At 38.8% G+C, this 18,068-nt stretch overlaps 1 protein-coding gene across 10 annotated transcripts in view; it reads left to right on the forward strand.

Moving 5' to 3' along the window:
• The window catches only part of LOC115429348 (disabled homolog 2-interacting protein), a 423,964-nt gene that overhangs the window by 361,369 nt on the left and 44,527 nt on the right, over window positions 1–18,068 (forward strand). For all 10 annotated transcript variants that reach the window (XM_030148688.1, XM_030148690.1, XM_030148689.1 and 7 more), the window contains 2 exons: window positions 1,441–1,539; window positions 5,770–6,324. In XM_030148688.1, coding sequence (XP_030004548.1) covers window positions 1,441–1,539; window positions 5,770–6,324 — 654 coding nt within the window. The remainder of the gene's footprint in view (window positions 1–1,440; window positions 1,540–5,769; window positions 6,325–18,068) is intronic.

An 18,068-nucleotide genomic window follows, 5' to 3' on the forward strand; every position in this document is an offset into this window, starting at 1 on the left:
ATACAAAACAATATAAATTCAAAATGACTAGAACATAATATTCACATGTAAAACTAGAAAAGCACTCATAGCGCAGACCTCCGCCAAGGCCGATCAGTCCCCCCTCCCCCAATCACCACCAAAATGTAATCATTTGTTCCTTGTGCCAGCATCAACATTTCCTGAAATTTTCATCCAAATCCGTCCATAACTTTTTGAGTTATCTTGCACACGAACAGACAGACAGACAAACCAACACCGGCAAAAACATAACCTCCTTGGCGGAGGTAAAAATCTAAAGAAAAGCAAGTTTTACAGGGACACACATTTCTTGTGTCTTACCTCCTAAACAGTCAGAGTAGGCTCTCTGAGGATTGCGAAAATCTAAATCTTACCAAGTGTATTTTTCTCATTTCTAGTCAAAGTATCTCATCAGACTTAAAATAAGACATAATCACCAAAAGAGTAACTTTTCAGTGCGATGTAAGAACTTATTTTTAGACAATAGATCTTGAAAATCTTATTTCAAGAAATCTTACCAAGATAATTTTCACTTGTTCCGTTGGCAGATGTTTTCACTTAATTCAAGATTTTTTGCTTAATTCAAGTAAAAAATCTGCCAATGGAACAAGTGAAAATGATCTTGTTAAGTTTTCTTGAAATAATATTCTCAAGATCTATTGTCTAAACGTACATTCTTATATCTCACTGAAAAGCTACTCTTTAGGTGATTATGTCTTATTTTAAGTCTGATGAGATATTTTGACTAGAAATGAGAAAGATTTAGGTTTTTACACTGAGGATACTGGTCTCATGAACTCGTGTTGTATGTCACACCAGCATTTGGCGTGCTATACATACACATTTTGGACCTTTCGTGTGTTATTCATCACCATTTGATTGTGAGTCAATTTACGGCAAGATCTCCGGTTCACATAACCCTAACTGTCAGTGTGTGGTATTTGACGCAGTATGAACAGCTTATAATGCGTACAGATAACACACCAATTAAAAGTGGTGCGTATATTTACACCAGTCATGATATCACGTTTGTCTGAGTTACCCCAACTAACACATGTTGAAGGTAACGTAGATGACGTCACAGTGCTGCATTCAAGGACAGTCAGCTCACAGCCCATTACACTATCTCCAGGTACTTCACTTATTGTCCATAAACTGTTTGGTGGAACTTAATAAATTCTGTAAAATGAATCAAAATGAATTGTTTCACTCTTTCCTCTTCTCTGTCCCTTCACACCATTCAGCCATTCCACAACACTGCCAAGTCACCTTCAGTCTCTGCTATTGTCGATAAGTCTGTTCTCTGTCAGAGACAAAGTGGTGCATAGCAACTAAGTTTAGTAAAACCCATTTCTGTTGTATTTATTTTTCATCCATTATTCTGTGTGAGGTTTGATCCTTAAAGCATTCATTTTCCTTCTCTCCCCGCCGTCGCGGTAGGTCACCACCTCCACGGGAAGCAAATGCTTTTCCTGTCGTTCATCAGCCGAGAGAGACAAATGGATGGAGAATCTGAGGCGAGCCGTGCAGCCGAACAAGGTACATATGTAACTATGCAGCGGGTGGGAAGAAGCAATCAGCTGGGCTCGTATAAGTGTGTGCATTTCAAAACACACATTGCAACAGTGATTAGTGTAAAGACAGTGAGCTATATGGTGCATACTGATCCCCCAGCTCTGTAGCAGAGGTGGCAGGGAGGAACAACACAAGTCCCAGAGTGCTTCACTCCTTCGCGCATCTCTGCCATCTGTAATCATGACAAACACAGCTGTAGCAGAAGGAGAAAAGCAAACATTTCAAGCCAAGATATAGACCAAGTCTCAGAGCGTCATCATTTAGCAGATTACGCACTAATTAAAAAGGCTTGCTAATAACATTCAAGCCATCTTTCTTTTTCAGCTCTTTGCGTGAGGATTGGGTATTTTTCTATCCCTGTTTTGCTTTTTTAATTATTCTATAACTAAGAGATTATAGTAGATCCAGTGAAATGTCTTTTGGCACGTATAGAAGATGGAAACAGATTGTTGAACACTTTTATGTTAGATAAGCATTTTTCTGTTGCGGTAAGTTCATTCTACACACTCTACAATTGCTACCAGTATCACTGCTATTATTTTGTGTATTTTCTCTTCTAAAGTATAGGATGAAACACACTGTACATGCATTTATTTTGCCGTTCCTTTGAAACTAGACGTTTATTCAGCTTCTGTATAAGAGGATAATTGTGGGTAATTATGGTAAAGGGTAATTTAGGGGTGTCATCTTTGATGGCAAATAATTAACATGAGATTGGAGACAGATATATTTAATATGTACTGCAAGGCTTATGTAACTCTAATGCGAGCCTCAAGATCAAGATATCTCAGTATCTAACAGTGTAATATCTGAGACATTGTTGATTTTGATCAGGGTGTGCTGGATGACTCAGCAGATTAATCATGCGAGTTGCAAGTATTTGGCATTTTTGATAGCACTGTCAGAAATACCTGATAGATTTGTGGAGGACACACTGCAAATCTAAAGATTCTGGAGGTAGACGGATGTGACACTGTCATTTAACCTATAAAGACCCAGTGCTACTTTTGTGGCAGTTCCCAAATGAATTTATCTCTGTTTCTACCTTTCTTAACTGATTTATCAGCCTTTTTTTTTTATAATATTATCCTTTGTATTTTGCATTTTTCAGTGTAAATCATGTATTTTCCAATATTTAATTCACAGATCATGTAGATTCATTAAAACTCCGTAAATGTTATTCATTTTTTTTCACATAGAAAAAAAACATACACATAAATACATGTCGGTTAAAAATTGTGATGGATGGTTATTGAAAATCCTAAAGGGGCTTAACAAGTAGCAACCTCCAGATTTCAAAGATCATTTACAACTGCAATTAAAAATACAGAAAAATATTTGCAAGCTGCACAAAAGTACATTTTTAACAAATAAAATTCCACGACATACCAAGCTTAGAAATGTATCCCATGTGGAAATTACAATCACTAAGGAGCAGAGTTTTAAGTTTTCACAGCTTTTTTAAACTGAATTTGAGGAAGCTCCATAAGAAGAGTTGGCAGATTATTCCAAATTTTGGGTCCTCTGTATTTAATTCAAAGTTAATTATATCAAAACAGAAAAATGAAGAAAAAGTTACTTTTTTCCAGCAAAGATATTCTTAACTGAATGTAAAAATAAGTGTCTCCATGGGTTTAACTGCTCAATCAATGTTGTAGAAGATGACATTGTTTCCACGGTAACTACGGAGCCTCTGAATGTCCAAATGGGTCATATCTGATGACCATGAAGAGGACAAACTGCTTTTTACACCAGTTATTTACATGTATTGATAGGATTAGTGGATCAATAGGTATTAAACAGTATATATGTGTAGATGGTTTGTGTCACCGGTGGCTCTATGGGATAAGATAAAGGAGAGACAGAGGCAAAAGAGGACAGCATGGATGCAGAATGTGGGAATTTAGAGGGAAGTGATCTGGCATTTCTCAAGAAAAAGAGGTGAAGCCTGATATTTTTGGTTTCTTTTAACTGCAAACGGAAAGGGCTCTGACCTGTTTGGTTTTTTTCTAACCCTTTCATGCATGAATTATGAGAACCTTAATCATGATTTTTTCCCCCCCTGTTTTTATTCCTCTTTAGGCATGAAAAAAAAAATGCAATTGACAGCTTTTTATTAACCTATTTTTCATGGAGCTGCAAAATGTCCACTCAAATGGATACAATGTGTTTAATTTTTGAAGCTAAGAAACATGTATTTACTGATATACAGAGAAAACTATGAAATATAAACACTTTTAATGCAGCTAATCTGATGTTTTTTCATATTTAAACATACTCTAATACTAGTTATTACTCACTTCATGGAGATAATATACAAAAAAAAAAAGTATTTTGTTAAAGAAAAAATGATAATTACAGTGTAATAACTGATTTACACTCAAACATGTTACTGCAGATCAGGTTTATCAAGAACAGCAAAGTTACATGGTGCGTAAGTGTCCACTGTGTTGGCTGATATGGAACTAAAACAATAAAACCCATGAATATACAAGAGAACAGCTGGAGAATAACTGTCCACTGTAGTGACCAGTATGCATGAAAGGGTTAAAGACTATGGCAAATACCAGTGGTGATCTGTCTGGGCCCTGGCAACTCACAGTGACTTGTAATCTTTATCAGGAAGGCACATCTATAGACATGTTCAGTTTTAGATGAAGTGATTCCACTCTGAACTTAGCAACAGGAAACCACACAAATGAGTGGTTTGTATTTTAATGCAAAAGACAATTGTGGCCTTTGTCTTTTCCCCTTGAAAAGCATTCGCACACTACAGAGCTGCCTGAATCATAACCACCAGTATTTCTAACATCCAATGGCAGCTTTGCGATTTTTTTTTTTCCTGCTAATGTAATTATTAGCTGCTCTCTTCTTTTTAAGAGGTTTTCAAGGCAGACTGAATAACAGGAGATAAATATGCCCCGCTTGTGGCTAAATCAATTGATGACATAAGAATGGGTGAGCTCTGTGAAATAATGTAGGAGTGAAATTTCTAGGCTCTTTAAAGAGCGAGAAACTCAAAAGAAAAAGGATTTTGGATGGAGCTGCAAAGAAACGATTTTCTGAAGTGCTGTCTGATTGTCTGACATGGTTACGTGACTTCAGATAGAGAAACTGTCCAAATCGGATTTTGATGCAGCTGCTCATGGACTGTATTTATTTCATCACTGATCAGTCTGGAATATGATTTGTCATTGTGTTTTTGTTGTAGATCTGTCATTTATCAGTCCTTGCTTTCTCAGTGTGAGGATGTGATGCTATTTTTGGTTTATATCATTCTAAAACACACAAAATAAGGTATATGATGACAATGTCTTCAAGACGTCAGAGCTTGGAGTTTAGGAATCTGTGATTGAAAGATCTGTTATGTACAGTGTTGTGTAAGTTACTTCCAAATTGTAATCTATTACAGATTACTTGTAACTGTTATTGAAAAGTGATTCCTTACTTTACAATATCACTGTCTCTGAATTGGAATGCGTTACATGGCACCTGTATTACTTTTGAGTTTCATACAGACTTTCGTCATAAATAGCATGTGTGCAGTAGACCCCCCTCCTTCCCCCCAAAACAAGAGATAGAGATAAATTTGCGCCCTGAAGTACATGTGGACGGATAGCTCAGCAAGAAACGCTACAGTCTATGATGTTCAAATCCCAGCAGGAACGCTTGCATGTTTTTAACATTTTACATGTTCAAACAGGGGGCGTGGCACCGAGGACGCCAGTAGATAAATCCGCAATAGATAAAGAATTCTAACTAGTCATAGAAACGTTAGCTTACCTTGTCATTGCTGATCACAGGGATCATGCTAACTAGCTTCTGTAAAGCAGGGTTAGGGTTAGTAATGAGCATACGTCCATGTGGACAGTGGACTGTCTTCTGCTGTCTTTACCCATTGGCTGAACACCAACAGAAAATAGAACTTTCCTGATGAATTTTTGATTCCCTAAGGTCTTGCTGTTTTTTTTTTTGTTTGTTTTTTTCATTTGAGCAACTACATTTTGGGCACAAAGGGTCTGATAACACAAGCAGTACTGAACATGTACCAAGTAAAATATTACTGAAAATAGATTAGTAATGCCTTACACTACTGGGTTACAGAAAAAAGTAATCTGTGACTGTAATGCATTACTTTTGCAACATGTGACTCTCAACAATTCTCTAAAATGTGACCACTTCCTCTGTTTCCAGGACAACAGTCGCCGGGTGGAGAACATGCTACGATTATGGATCATCGAGGCCAAAGACCTGCCGGCGAAAAAGAAATACTTCTGCGAACTTTGTTTGGACGACGCGCTCTACGCCCGCACCACCTGTAAACTCAAGACGGACAATGTCTTCTGGGGGGAGCACTTTGAGTTCAATAACCTGCCCGCCGTCAAGAACATCACGGCCCACCTGTACAAAGACACAGACAAGAAGAAAAAGAAAGACAAAAACAATTACATCGGACTGGTCAGTATCCCCGTCGGGTCCGTTACAGGGCGGCAGTTCGTGGAGAAGTGGTATCCAGTCAGCATGCCCAACCCCCCAAAAGGCAAGACATCTGGGCCTATGATCCGGATCAAGGCACGCTATCAGAGTATGAACATCCTTCCGATGGAGATGTACAAGGAGTTTGCAGAGTACACCACCAATAACTACATGCTGTTGTGCTCGGTGCTGGAGCCCGGCATCAGCGTCAAGAACAAGGAGGAGATGGCGTGTGCACTGGTTCACATTCTGCAGAGCACTGGAAAGGCTAAGGTTTGTACCAGTGATATGTGTCTGTTTTTTTTTTTGTTTGTTTGTTTTTTTAAACCTCCGCCATGAGGTATTGTGACCACTTTGCTTTGTTTGTTTGTTTGTTAGCAACTTCACGGAAAAACTATTCCAACCATCTTTACCAAATTGTGCCCACAGATAGGCCTAGGCCATAGGTGTCAAACTCCGGTCCTCGAGGGCCAGTATCCTGCATGTTTTAGATGTTTCCCTCTTCCAGCACATCTGACGGTCGTTATCAGGCTTCTGCAGAGTTGGATGATAGGCTTATCATTTGAATCAGGTGTGTTGGAAGAGGGAAACATCTAAAACATGCAGGCTACCGGCCCTTGAGGATCTGAGTTTGACACCCCTGACCTAGGCCCTGGGACGAACCCATTAAATTTTGGGCCAAGTAGGCTGAAGTTCAAGGTCACAGCAAAGTCACAAAATCTCAAATTTTCCTATCTCTCATCACTGAGCAATTTTCGAAAATTCATAAAAAATTCAAAACGACTCCGACTAGCCTCCAATTTGATCCACCCGTAGCTTATCACAATATCTTGTATCTGGCACAAAATTGTCCACATCCACTGTGGAATGTGGACTCTGTGGACATTTCAATTTAACATTGAAAATCCCATTTACCAACATTTTTCATTATAACTCAACAAATATTAATTGGAATTGAATATAATTTGACATACACATGACTGGTACCAAGCTTCAACTTTTTCTGCTGTATGGAACAACCTTGAAACTGTTTAATTTAAAAAGAAATAGTCGATCCACACATGCACACCGTTCGGGGTGCTTGGCGGAGGTTTGCATTCTCTGAACACTTGTTTTCCATTACTTTCGCTTGTCTCATTGGAGCCATGCTGTACTAAACCACATGATCAGACCATTATCTCTGCCACGAGGTACCGACTAGACGTTCCAAACACACAGTGAGGTTAACAGTTCCTCTGCTGCTTGCTCATTCCCTGAACTCCTGACCCCACCGGTTTTAATACGGCGCAGACAAAAACAGACAGACAGGTGATTTCCTCTTGCTGCACCAGCCTGTATTACATTTTTAACTCAAGCTAATCCCTTACATGTATCCCCTGCAGTGCTTCATGGCATACCAATGCAAGAAAGATAATAATACATTCTCTGCTGTCTGTTGCAGTCAAAGCGTTGGGGGATTAGCCTAACACAGTAAGAGGCGGTTCTCCTATGTGAGGCAGGCTGCTGGACTCGTCTTCATCCGCCTGACAGCGCACACTGTACTAAACACTGGCTGCGTATTGTTTTTGTCTCTCTACGAAAACACAGGAAAAGCTGAAAGGAGGATGTAAAGAGGTTTAATTATTTTTAACGGACAAAAGATTTTATTTCAACCCAGAGAATTTACGACACAGGAAACAGGCTGCTTGTTTTCCATGTAGTTGCGGTCTGAAATAACAGCACGTCTGTTTTTTTCGTTCAAGTACTGCTCCAGGCTGCTTTCATCAACCTCTTCTTCTCTGCCTCGTCAGTCGCCGGCGACAACATGTGCCTCGATTTAGTTTACTTGACAGCGTCTCATCAGCAGCGCTTTGAAACTTTCTTTGACTTTATCACGCCTCAGAGGAATGATGAACGATTACTGATGAAGAACCGCGCTGTACCGCCAGTCAAATGCTTTAAGCTAGGGACTGAGAGCTGCTGATTGATGGGAGAGAAGGCCTCTGCGGGTCCCCGGAGAGACGGTCACATCTTTAATTACTTCAATTAATCCCCACGTTCAGCAGAGCACTAAAACTTTTACTTCACTCTCACCTCCTTGGTTTGCTTTCCCTGCAGGAACATATTTACTGTCAAGGATTGCATTTTTCAGTCGTAGGTTGAAAGATTATTCGTTCTCAAGATACATCAAAAATCAAAAACATCATCTTTTCTCCTATACAGTGAGAACCAAAAAATACAGGGTGTCCGCAAAGTCTCTTTAGAATTAAAACATTTATTACAAAAGCAACTAATGAGATATACTAATCAGATTTATTACAGTTCTATGTACTCAGTGATAATCAAAGTTTGCGGGATCATGTGCAATCGAATCATTGGTCCATTTTTCTCCAATGAGAGATCAATTACTGCAAATATTTACCTTGACCTTTTGACTGAACATGCGGCACTACAACTGGATGACCTTCGTCTAGCCATCATTTTCCAGGGAGATGGTGCACCACCACACTGGGAACTGCATGTTGGTGGGTTCCTAAATCAAATATTTCCAGACCGGTGGATTGGAAGGGATGGTCCACTTCCCGGGACACCTCGTTCACCAGATATCACTGCCTTGGATTTCTTTCTATGGGGTTATGTTAAAGATATTGTGTATTGAACAAAGATATGGGACATAAACAACCTGAAGCAAAACATCACTGATGCCACTGACACCACTGCTGAGGCTATGCTACAGCCAACATGGAAACAAATCCAGTACTGTCTGGATGTGCCTTGTACATCTAATGGTGCCCATATGGAGGTGGATTAACCCATAAAAACCCACTGCTACGTTGTGGCAGTTCCCAAATCAATTTCTCTATTTCTACCTTTCTTAACTGATTTATCACCACTTTTTTTTTTTTTTTTACAATACTATCCTCTGTATTTTGCATTTTTCGGTGTAAATCGTGTATTTTCCTATATTTAATTCACAGATCATGTAGATGTTCATGAAAATTCAAAGTTAACAAGTGATGCCAAGTACAATACAAAACCCCGCCCCTTGCACGTATTTTGCCCACTATAAGTAAATGGGAAGATTTTTTAAAATTCAGAAAAGAATTTGAACTTTGACCTACTTTACCCAAAATGTAATCACATCTTTCTGGATCGATGGCAATCTATAACCCAATTTGGTATAAATTCAACCAATAGTTTTGCTGCAAAAGTGTTAACAAACACAAAAACAATACAACTTGCCTTCCCTTCGGGGGGTGGTACTAATTATGTCAGTGTTCATAAAAGTTCAGATTAAAGTTGAGGGTTATTGCATCAGAAATAAGAAAACTGAAATAAAAGTGACTTTTTAAGCAAATATATCATTAACTGGACAAAAGTGTGTCCACTCACTGTCATTTATCAGACTCTATGTGTTTTACTGGTGAATCAATGTGACGGTGTTTCCATGTTGACTACAAAACCTCTGAACATCCAAATGGGTCATATCTGATGACCATGAAAAGATGATAAACTGCATTTTACACCAATTATTTACATGTATTGATAGGATTAGTGGATCAACAGATATTAAACAGTTTATATGTGTAGATGGTTTGTGTCACCGGTGACTGTTTGGGTCTCTATGGGTTAAATGAGGAAAAAAAACTTCAATATTTATTTTTCACTTTGTAAGTTTCCACAGATTCGTCTATTCATTTACTTTTGTAATAACTTCGTTAAATTGTAAAGAGACTTTATGGACACTCTATAGTCAAACTGAAGAAGAATGAAATAAAGCCTCTGTCTTAAATGTAACAAAAAAAAATCAGAAAGATGCAGGATATGAAGATGAAACTGTCGCACAAGGTCAAAAGTGAAGCGTTCAGACATACAGTACTGTAGTTGGCAGTGCGCATACTCTGGAGGATATGTTTTTCCTTTAGCCTTGATGGATAGAGCAGTCATGGTGTGCCAAACACAGCACACCCTACCGACAAACCACTTATCCTAAAATATTCCCAAGGCCTAATTAGAATATGCTTTGCTGCAAAGTAGATGCAGTTATATACTGTACACGGTTCTTGGCCTGCGCTGCTTCAGTGGTTCGCTTACAATCCGGTGCTCAAATCCTTAGCCACATTTGTTTTTCATCTGCTGCCAAACAGGGTGCGGTCTTTTCTAACTGAGTTATATTTAGAAGAATCGGGGCAATTTACTTGAGCAAAGATGAACTGTGGAAAAACGCGTAAGCCCGGTCTTATTGTGTTCCTGCAGATGTTAAATCGAGCCTTTGGTTATTTACTTGCTGCTGTTGTGATCCAGTCCCCCCACCCCACCCACCCCTAGTGTCAAGTCTGATCCACAATTCTGTAAATACACAGGTCTTTCCATAGTCGCGATTGGACACCAGACTTTGAATTAAAAGTTCTTGCACCCATCCTGACACCCAATAGGGGTGACAAAGAGGTGAATTGTTTCCTTTTTGGAGATGCTGCCCTGATTCATTCTTGCTCCACTGAGGGATTAGTCAAGTCGCTGCTGATGTGCATCGAGTCTAATCATCCATGGACAGGTGGTGGGGGTGGGGGTGGGGGGGTACTACCGTTCAGATCGCAGGTTGTTATCATCATTAGTATGCACCACTTCTAGACTTCTGTTCCTCCCTGTGTCATTTTATCACCCATCAGCGAATAATTACACAACGAATATTCTGCTTGGTCGCACACTCGGCCCCGTCTCTCTAGTCGTCTCCCCACTTTGAGTCTTTGTCTTCTTTCTTCTCTCTTTCATGCTTCGTTGCATCCTGAGGCCAAAGTTCTCTGGAGAGATATCATTACTGACGCCGTATTGATGTCTGGATGTATTGGTTAGCACGACAGGCATGCCTTGCTGCACAGGCGCTAACTTTATACACACATCTACTATATGTATAATCACAATATATTAAGAGGTGATTGCAGGTTATTCATTCAATTTTATGCATGAGCAAGAGTGTCTACAGCAGTATTAAGATGTGTCACCTGATTAGGCTGCAAATGCTATTCAACCCAGCTGAATGAAAGTCAGAAATTGAACTTTTTTTTTCCTTTGCTTTCCGAGGTCACAGCACAAGGCCGTCTTCTCCCCCGCGGGGCATGCCGATATGTCTGCAAACTCCCAACAGCACTATTTAAAGCTCTGCGGTACCAACAACAAGCCCTCTGCTATGTTGGTATTGCCTGCAGAAGTCCACCTCTCTCTTCACTGAAAATATCCACTCCTGGCACGAATCCTCTTCGTTATTGATCTAGTCTTCTCGACGCCTCAGCCCTCAGGAAGATTATGTTCTAATTTTGTTGAGGCCGCTCCTCTCGGCCTCGCTGACTGTTGGATGTGATGATAAGGAGGACTTATCCTTATGATAACTGGCCAGGGGAGGGTGGTGTTCTGGTTATTATGCCATTTTTATGTTACTGCTCCTCGAGGTAAAACTCTCAACCCTGCTTAAGAGGACGAAATATAACGGTCTGGTCTCCTGTTTGCGTTTTCAGTGGTGTATTGTCATCAGACTGCAGCACGGCTCCCCTCTTCCAGTTACATTAACCAAAACATCTCATTAATGCATTCAGCACTGTCACAGTGAGCAGCAATGCTCATCAGCACAGCTGTGGCACGCAGGCACAGTTTATCGTATGTACATAATACAGTGTGACAAATGACTAACATGACATTCAGTTTTTTGTTTTTTGTTTTTTTTGTTGCCTTTGAGTGTATCCCCTGAGATCAGTGAGTGTTTATACTACGCTGGCCACTCGTCAGAGCTTTTTGTAATAGCAGGAAATCGTCAGAATCCACTTCAATTTGACAGTAATCTTTGAATGTTGTGTGTATATTTAGATTTTGAGGAGAGAAACGGGGCATATGTTGCTCAACACGTTCAGCTTTTCGTACATTTTCTAGCTCTTCTCATTTTCTTCCTTGCATATTTTGCACTACAAGGCAATGCATCATAGCCTCAGGACTGTTAAATTATTCCAGGATGATTTAGTTTGACCATCTACTGTCAGCATGTGGTGACTGAAGCGAGTTGAGAAGCAGAGGAAGGAGAGGTAAAGTGGGTTTTTTTTTAGTTGTTTTTTTTTTTTTTTTTTTTTTTTTTTAAAAGGAGATTGCAGCCATGTTTTTTCCTGGATGTGGACCCAAATAGAGTCATACTGCACAGGCAAACACATACAGCTCTACAGTGACGGATCTGGGAGTTTTTGTGACTAAGCATAACAAACACCTCCTTGTCTCTCCACTGCTTCATCACCTCATTTTCATCAGCTTTGTTAGCATTTCATTTACTCAGCTTTACATGTTATAACAATATGTGCGCAGCAAATTAATTAAAGGCGTCTCACCGAGCTGACAGATTATTTCTGCTAAGATATTAAGCCAAACTAAATGTCAATGTGGAAGTTTGCCTCATTTTCATACAGCAATCAGTGCTGCACAAATTGATACAGGGAGTAAACCACAGAATATGCCACAAATAGGGGTGTAAGAAAAGATTGGTTCTGCAATATATCGCGATATTTCATTTCACGATACTGTATCGATATTAAAAAGTACTGTATCAATATTTTTAGGTATTTGTTCAAATGCAGATTTGGCGGAGGTTAATTTTTGTTTTTTGTTTATACTTTATTTATTATTATTTAACACAGTTTTATTAACTGATATTTATTTGAAGCATCCGAAAAGCACTTTTTACTGTCTGAGAGGCAGATGTTAGTTTCTTTGGAAACTAGAAGAATTAGATTTTTTTTTTTTTTTTTTTTTGTGATATAACATTAGATCCTGTTCTGATCAAATAAAAATGTATTTAGTATTTGTACATATTTCTGGTGTAATTAAATTCTTCCAGGAAATAATCTTAAAAACCAAAAAAACAAAACAAAAAATTGCTTTTTTAACAGTATCATGATATATCGTGATATATCGTATCGTGATCCTAGTATTGTGATTTGTATTGTATCGCCACATTCTTGCCAATACACAACCCTAGCCACAAACATGATATTTGGGGGCTGATGACACTTCCTGTAAAACCCCTTCCAGTCCAACCCATCTCCAGACCCATATCTCTAATGATCACACACAGTCGCAGCTAAATCAGGAGAGCTCCGGCCTCTCCTGATTTTGTGCGTTGAATGACGAGCCTCTGTGCCTATAGGGAACAACCGATTCCATTTCCATTTGGCCTCCAGTCCTCTCTGCCAACCCAATGTGACCCTCACAGGAAGAGCTGCAGGCTATAATGCTGTAATACTAGCTACCAGTCTCCAGAGAGGGAGGAGAGAGGAGGCTAGAGGAGATGGAAAGATGAGGCGAGCGAAGGAGTGCAGTGGTTCCTGTTTTCTCTCTGAGACTTTCCTCAGCCCTTGCCGTAGGCTGCTAAAACCAGGCTCATTGATCAGAGTATAACAGGTATTTTGTCACCCCCACGTTTAATTATTTCTCCCAGTTCACCATCTTCTCATAAAACTGAATGAATTTTTGAACATTTTAATTCCCAATGACTTAACAAGGCCTTGAATAGACCGTGTAAATGTGATATGTTTTTTTTTTGAGTGGCTTTAGTTCAGTAGGGTGTATTTGTTTTAAAGGGGTCGTATTTGGCTGAACCCACTTTTATTAATCTTTGGTTCATTTATTTGTGTATTTGGGGAACCTAAAAGTTCAAAAAGGTTGAATTTGAACCCTCCGGGTGCTGCAAAGCTTGAACATCAGCAGCAGAAATATAAATCATGAAGGAATGGAAATGTAACGGCACAGGGCAATAATTATGAGGCCAATTGTACTGTTATTTATGTTGATTTAAGGTTCTAAACTTGATGAAATCACCTTGAAAAATGTCTTAAAGCGGTCATATTTTGCTAAACCCACTTTTATTAGTGTTTGGTGCATTTATTGGTGTATTTGGGGACCCTAAAAGTTCAAAACGTTTGAATTTGAACCCTCCAGGTGCTGCAAAGCTATCTTTATATTCATTCCGGCAAAAATCAAGTGGATTTCTACAACCTGTTTTAATTCCTGCTTGTTTTGTTACGTCTATAACTAGTTATGTCACGACATTTGAACAAATAAGGTCAAGACTTCTGATGAACATTTCTCCGAGTACGACATAATTGTTTGTCAGCAGCAGCGGTTGTAGTCCATACTGAAAATATGTCCAAACTTCGAGCCAATTACCTAAAATGTTCAGTTGTTGGTTGAACAGGACAGAGCAGCACAGCCAACAACCTGGAGGGGGTGGGGTCATGTGCATTTAAAGGGCCAGCGCTCAAAATGACCTTTCTGGTGTCATTATTCAAAAATATTGTTGAAGATGGACCTGTGGAGTTGAATTAATGAAGAATTCAGACGCAAGCAGAGCATTTACAGTTTATGTAGACCACAGGGAAATGTTTTAAAATGCATAATTCCATTTTTTAAAAAAAGCAAATTATCACTCCTTTAACTCTACGAGATGTAAATCAATGGAGAAAAGCACAAATCTGTACTAAGATGGAAAACAAGTCACAGTATATTATCCTGTAAGTGCCATTTCCACTGTACATTATACATTACAGAAGATATTTTAGAAGCCGTAAATCATTCTCTGAATTGATGTTGTTACCCAACATCCTCTTCAGCTTTAGAGTTTTTAAATAAGAGTAATTGAGAGGAAAATGCTCTTGTTCTCTTTCCGTTTCTCTAGTTTTTTTTTTTTTTTTTTTCCTGCACTGGCATTATCCTTGTAAGGCATTTTATTGCTCTCAGTGTTTGTTTTCTATTACCATAGAAACACAGATCAACATGAGTGAGTGAAAAGGATAAACATGGTTCTTTTTCTTGTTTCATTTCAGCATTTTTTTTCTCTCTCTCTCTCTCTCTCTCTCTCTCTCTCTCTCTCGTTCTTTCCTCACATAACAAATTGGAAGCAATTGGGAAACATGTCTTTAAAACCCAACATCAGTCTGAGCTGCTTCGTATTCAGGTTTGAGTTTATCAAGACTTGCAGTGAGAGTTCTTGTAATCCTGAAGAGTATATTTTTTCTCTTCTGTCTTCAGTCTGGGCTTGTATTCTGTCATTTTCACCTCCAAAACTTGAGCATTCAAGCACCGCATTCGCACTCACACAAACATTGCGGCTGTGCCAAGTGATGATTAGATTGTCGTGTGTATAGCAGTGCGATGAACATGACTTTATAAGTTTACATTGGCCGGTCTGAAGGGAACTTCTCATCTTCTCCAACAGGACTCTGTTCCCTACTATTTATTAGATCTGATCTGCCTTGCTGAGCAGCACAACCCCACCCGACCCCGTCTTTCTATCACCCTGCTTTCCCCATATACTGTGTTGGAGTTTTCTTTTGAGGCATGGTTTGGCTGATCAGATGTGGCAGCGATACAGAGAGTGTTCCACTTCTCCTTATTAGCACTGAAGCCGAGGGGAGGGGAGGAGAGGGGAGGGGGTTAAGGCTGCAGGATTGAGGGCGTCAGAAAGAAGGCTGAAGGATGACGAGAGGGAGAAGGGAGGGGGCTGCAGTCTCTTTCAACTCAGTAAAACAGACTTTGAAACTGTTACCTTCCATTAAGTATGTAGATACTTTTAGGGCTGCACGATACTAGTAAAAAGTGACATTGCGATTTTTTTTTTTTACCCTGCGATATGAAAAAGGTGTGTGCTGCCGACATAAATGGTCAGACAAATTATTTATGTTATCTCTTGTGGTGGCAACAGTTGCAAGGCACTATCGACACAGAACACGTGTTTCACTATCATCCTTCTTGTAGCTGAAATAATTCCAGATAACTGACGTTGCTTTTCTTTTTTTCATCAAGTTGTCATTTTTGGTGATTTTCTCTTGTTCGTTGCTCATTTTTCAATGTTGTTACCAGCGACTCACTCACGTCTGCTTCGGCAAACTGATTAAGAACAACTGTGATTGGTGGATCGCTGCGTGCAGTGTGTGTCAGGTACCCAGGTTGAAATTAGATGAGAACACATTGAATTCATTTGCCTCCTACACTGCGGGACCTGCGATGTGACTATTGCGCACATGTACATTGCGATGACGATGCTCAAACGATATACTGTGCAGCTCTAGGGATGTAACGATTACCAGTATGACGATAAACCGTGGTAAAATTGCAGATGGTTAGTATTATCGTTTAAATTCTAATTATCATGATAACCGTGTTTGATTATTGCACTTTTAGGGGAAAAAAAGCCTACGTAAAGATCTGATTTTATGTCAAATATTTAGTATAGTTTTAATTTGTTACAGTTTTAATTGTATATACCTAATATTCGGAACCAATATTCACTTTTAAAGTCTTTGAAAAGGTTCATTAAGCATCTGTGTGTTATTTATGCAATAAATTATATACATTTTTCAAATCAGATTTTATATTTTTTGTGTGTTTTCTGGCCTTTTATGTTTTTATAGTAGGTTAAAGTGAAAAAATAACAGAAAGATGACATAGATGAAGTTGTGCTGAAAAAGAAGATACCAAACATGGATGTAGTAAACATTTGTTTATGTAGTATATAAAGGCAAAATCAAAAGTACTGAAAAATAGACAAAATAGGCTCAGACCACTAAGGGTTAATACTTGAATGTTTCTGCAGCAGAAGGTACATTGTGCTAATTATTTTATTTGGTTTATTTATTTATTTTTAAATACAACTTGGTTATATTATTTCAGTGTGTATAAGTACTTTTTGAACATTTTGAGCACAATTTCAACAATTTTGTGATAATAATGATAACCGTGATAATTTTGGTCACAATAACCATGATATGAAATTTCCATATCGTTACATCCCTATGCAGCTCTAATACCTTTCATCCCAATACTTTCATTTAATGTGAGTAGCTGTTCCACATTAACCCATAAAGACCCAAACATCCACTTTTACTGATGTAAAATGTGTAATAACTTGATTAACTAATCCTATCAAAACATGGAAATAACTGGTGTAAAATGCAGTTTGTCGTCTTTTCATGGTCATCAGATATGACCCATTTGGACGTTCAGAGGCTCCGTAGTGAACGTGGAAACACCATCATCTTCTACAACATTGATAAAGCCCATGGAGTTTGATAAATGACAGTGGATTGAGACGCTTGTTTAATACTCAGTTAATGATATCTTTGCTGCAAAGTCACTTTTCTTCAGTTTTCGCTTTCTGATATAACAACCCTCAACTATAATTTAAATTTTTATGATTATCTACATGATCAGTGAATTAAATATAGGAAAATACATGATTTTTACTGAAAAAAAGTAAAGATAATATTACAATGAATAGTTATAAATACCTGAAGAATGGTTAAATATAGAGAAAAAAATCCTTAGGGAACTGTCATTAAAGTAGCACTGGGTCTTTATGCGTAAAACTTGCAAAACATCTGATTGAATCATCCATGTATGCACTAATAGTCTAGATCTAGTAATGTGATTTAGAAAGCAAAGGAAAGAAAACTTTTAATGCATACAGAGATGGCAAATATGCAGATTCATAATTATTCTGTATATATTCTCATGTTGTTGTTAACTTTCAAGCTGATATTCATAAATTCTTAAAAGGAGATATAGCACAGTAAAGACGCTTTTTTTCTTTTCAGCTTTACTCAGAATAGTGGATTATTCCGTTAGTCTGCAGACGTCTCAGTTTCTTCGCCTCTTCCAACTCATCTGACCGTCCTGTCAAATCAGGCGTGGATTTACCCCGGCTCAGTGGCCACATAAGGAGTGCAGAGCAGAGTGGACGGGGGGGGGGGGGCACAGAGGGGTAAAGGTTGGAGAGAAGATTGTAATTGGGATGACATTTTATTCCAGTGAAAAATCTAACAAGATCCCCGTGTAATGGTCTATACACCACAGAAAGGTCACGTTTCATCAGAAGTGCGGTGCTTTCCGCAGCAGGCCCGATGTATGGTAATTCTGACCCTCCATGCACAGAGAGTTCTTGACAGTACACGTCTCTGCAATGACAGATACTTTGAGGGTCTTCCTTTACATCTGATACAACACTTCTT

The sequence above is a fragment of the Sphaeramia orbicularis genome, chromosome 12 (genome assembly GCF_902148855.1).
Source record: "Sphaeramia orbicularis chromosome 12, fSphaOr1.1, whole genome shotgun sequence".
Taxonomy (NCBI): domain Eukaryota; kingdom Metazoa; phylum Chordata; class Actinopteri; order Kurtiformes; family Apogonidae; genus Sphaeramia; species Sphaeramia orbicularis.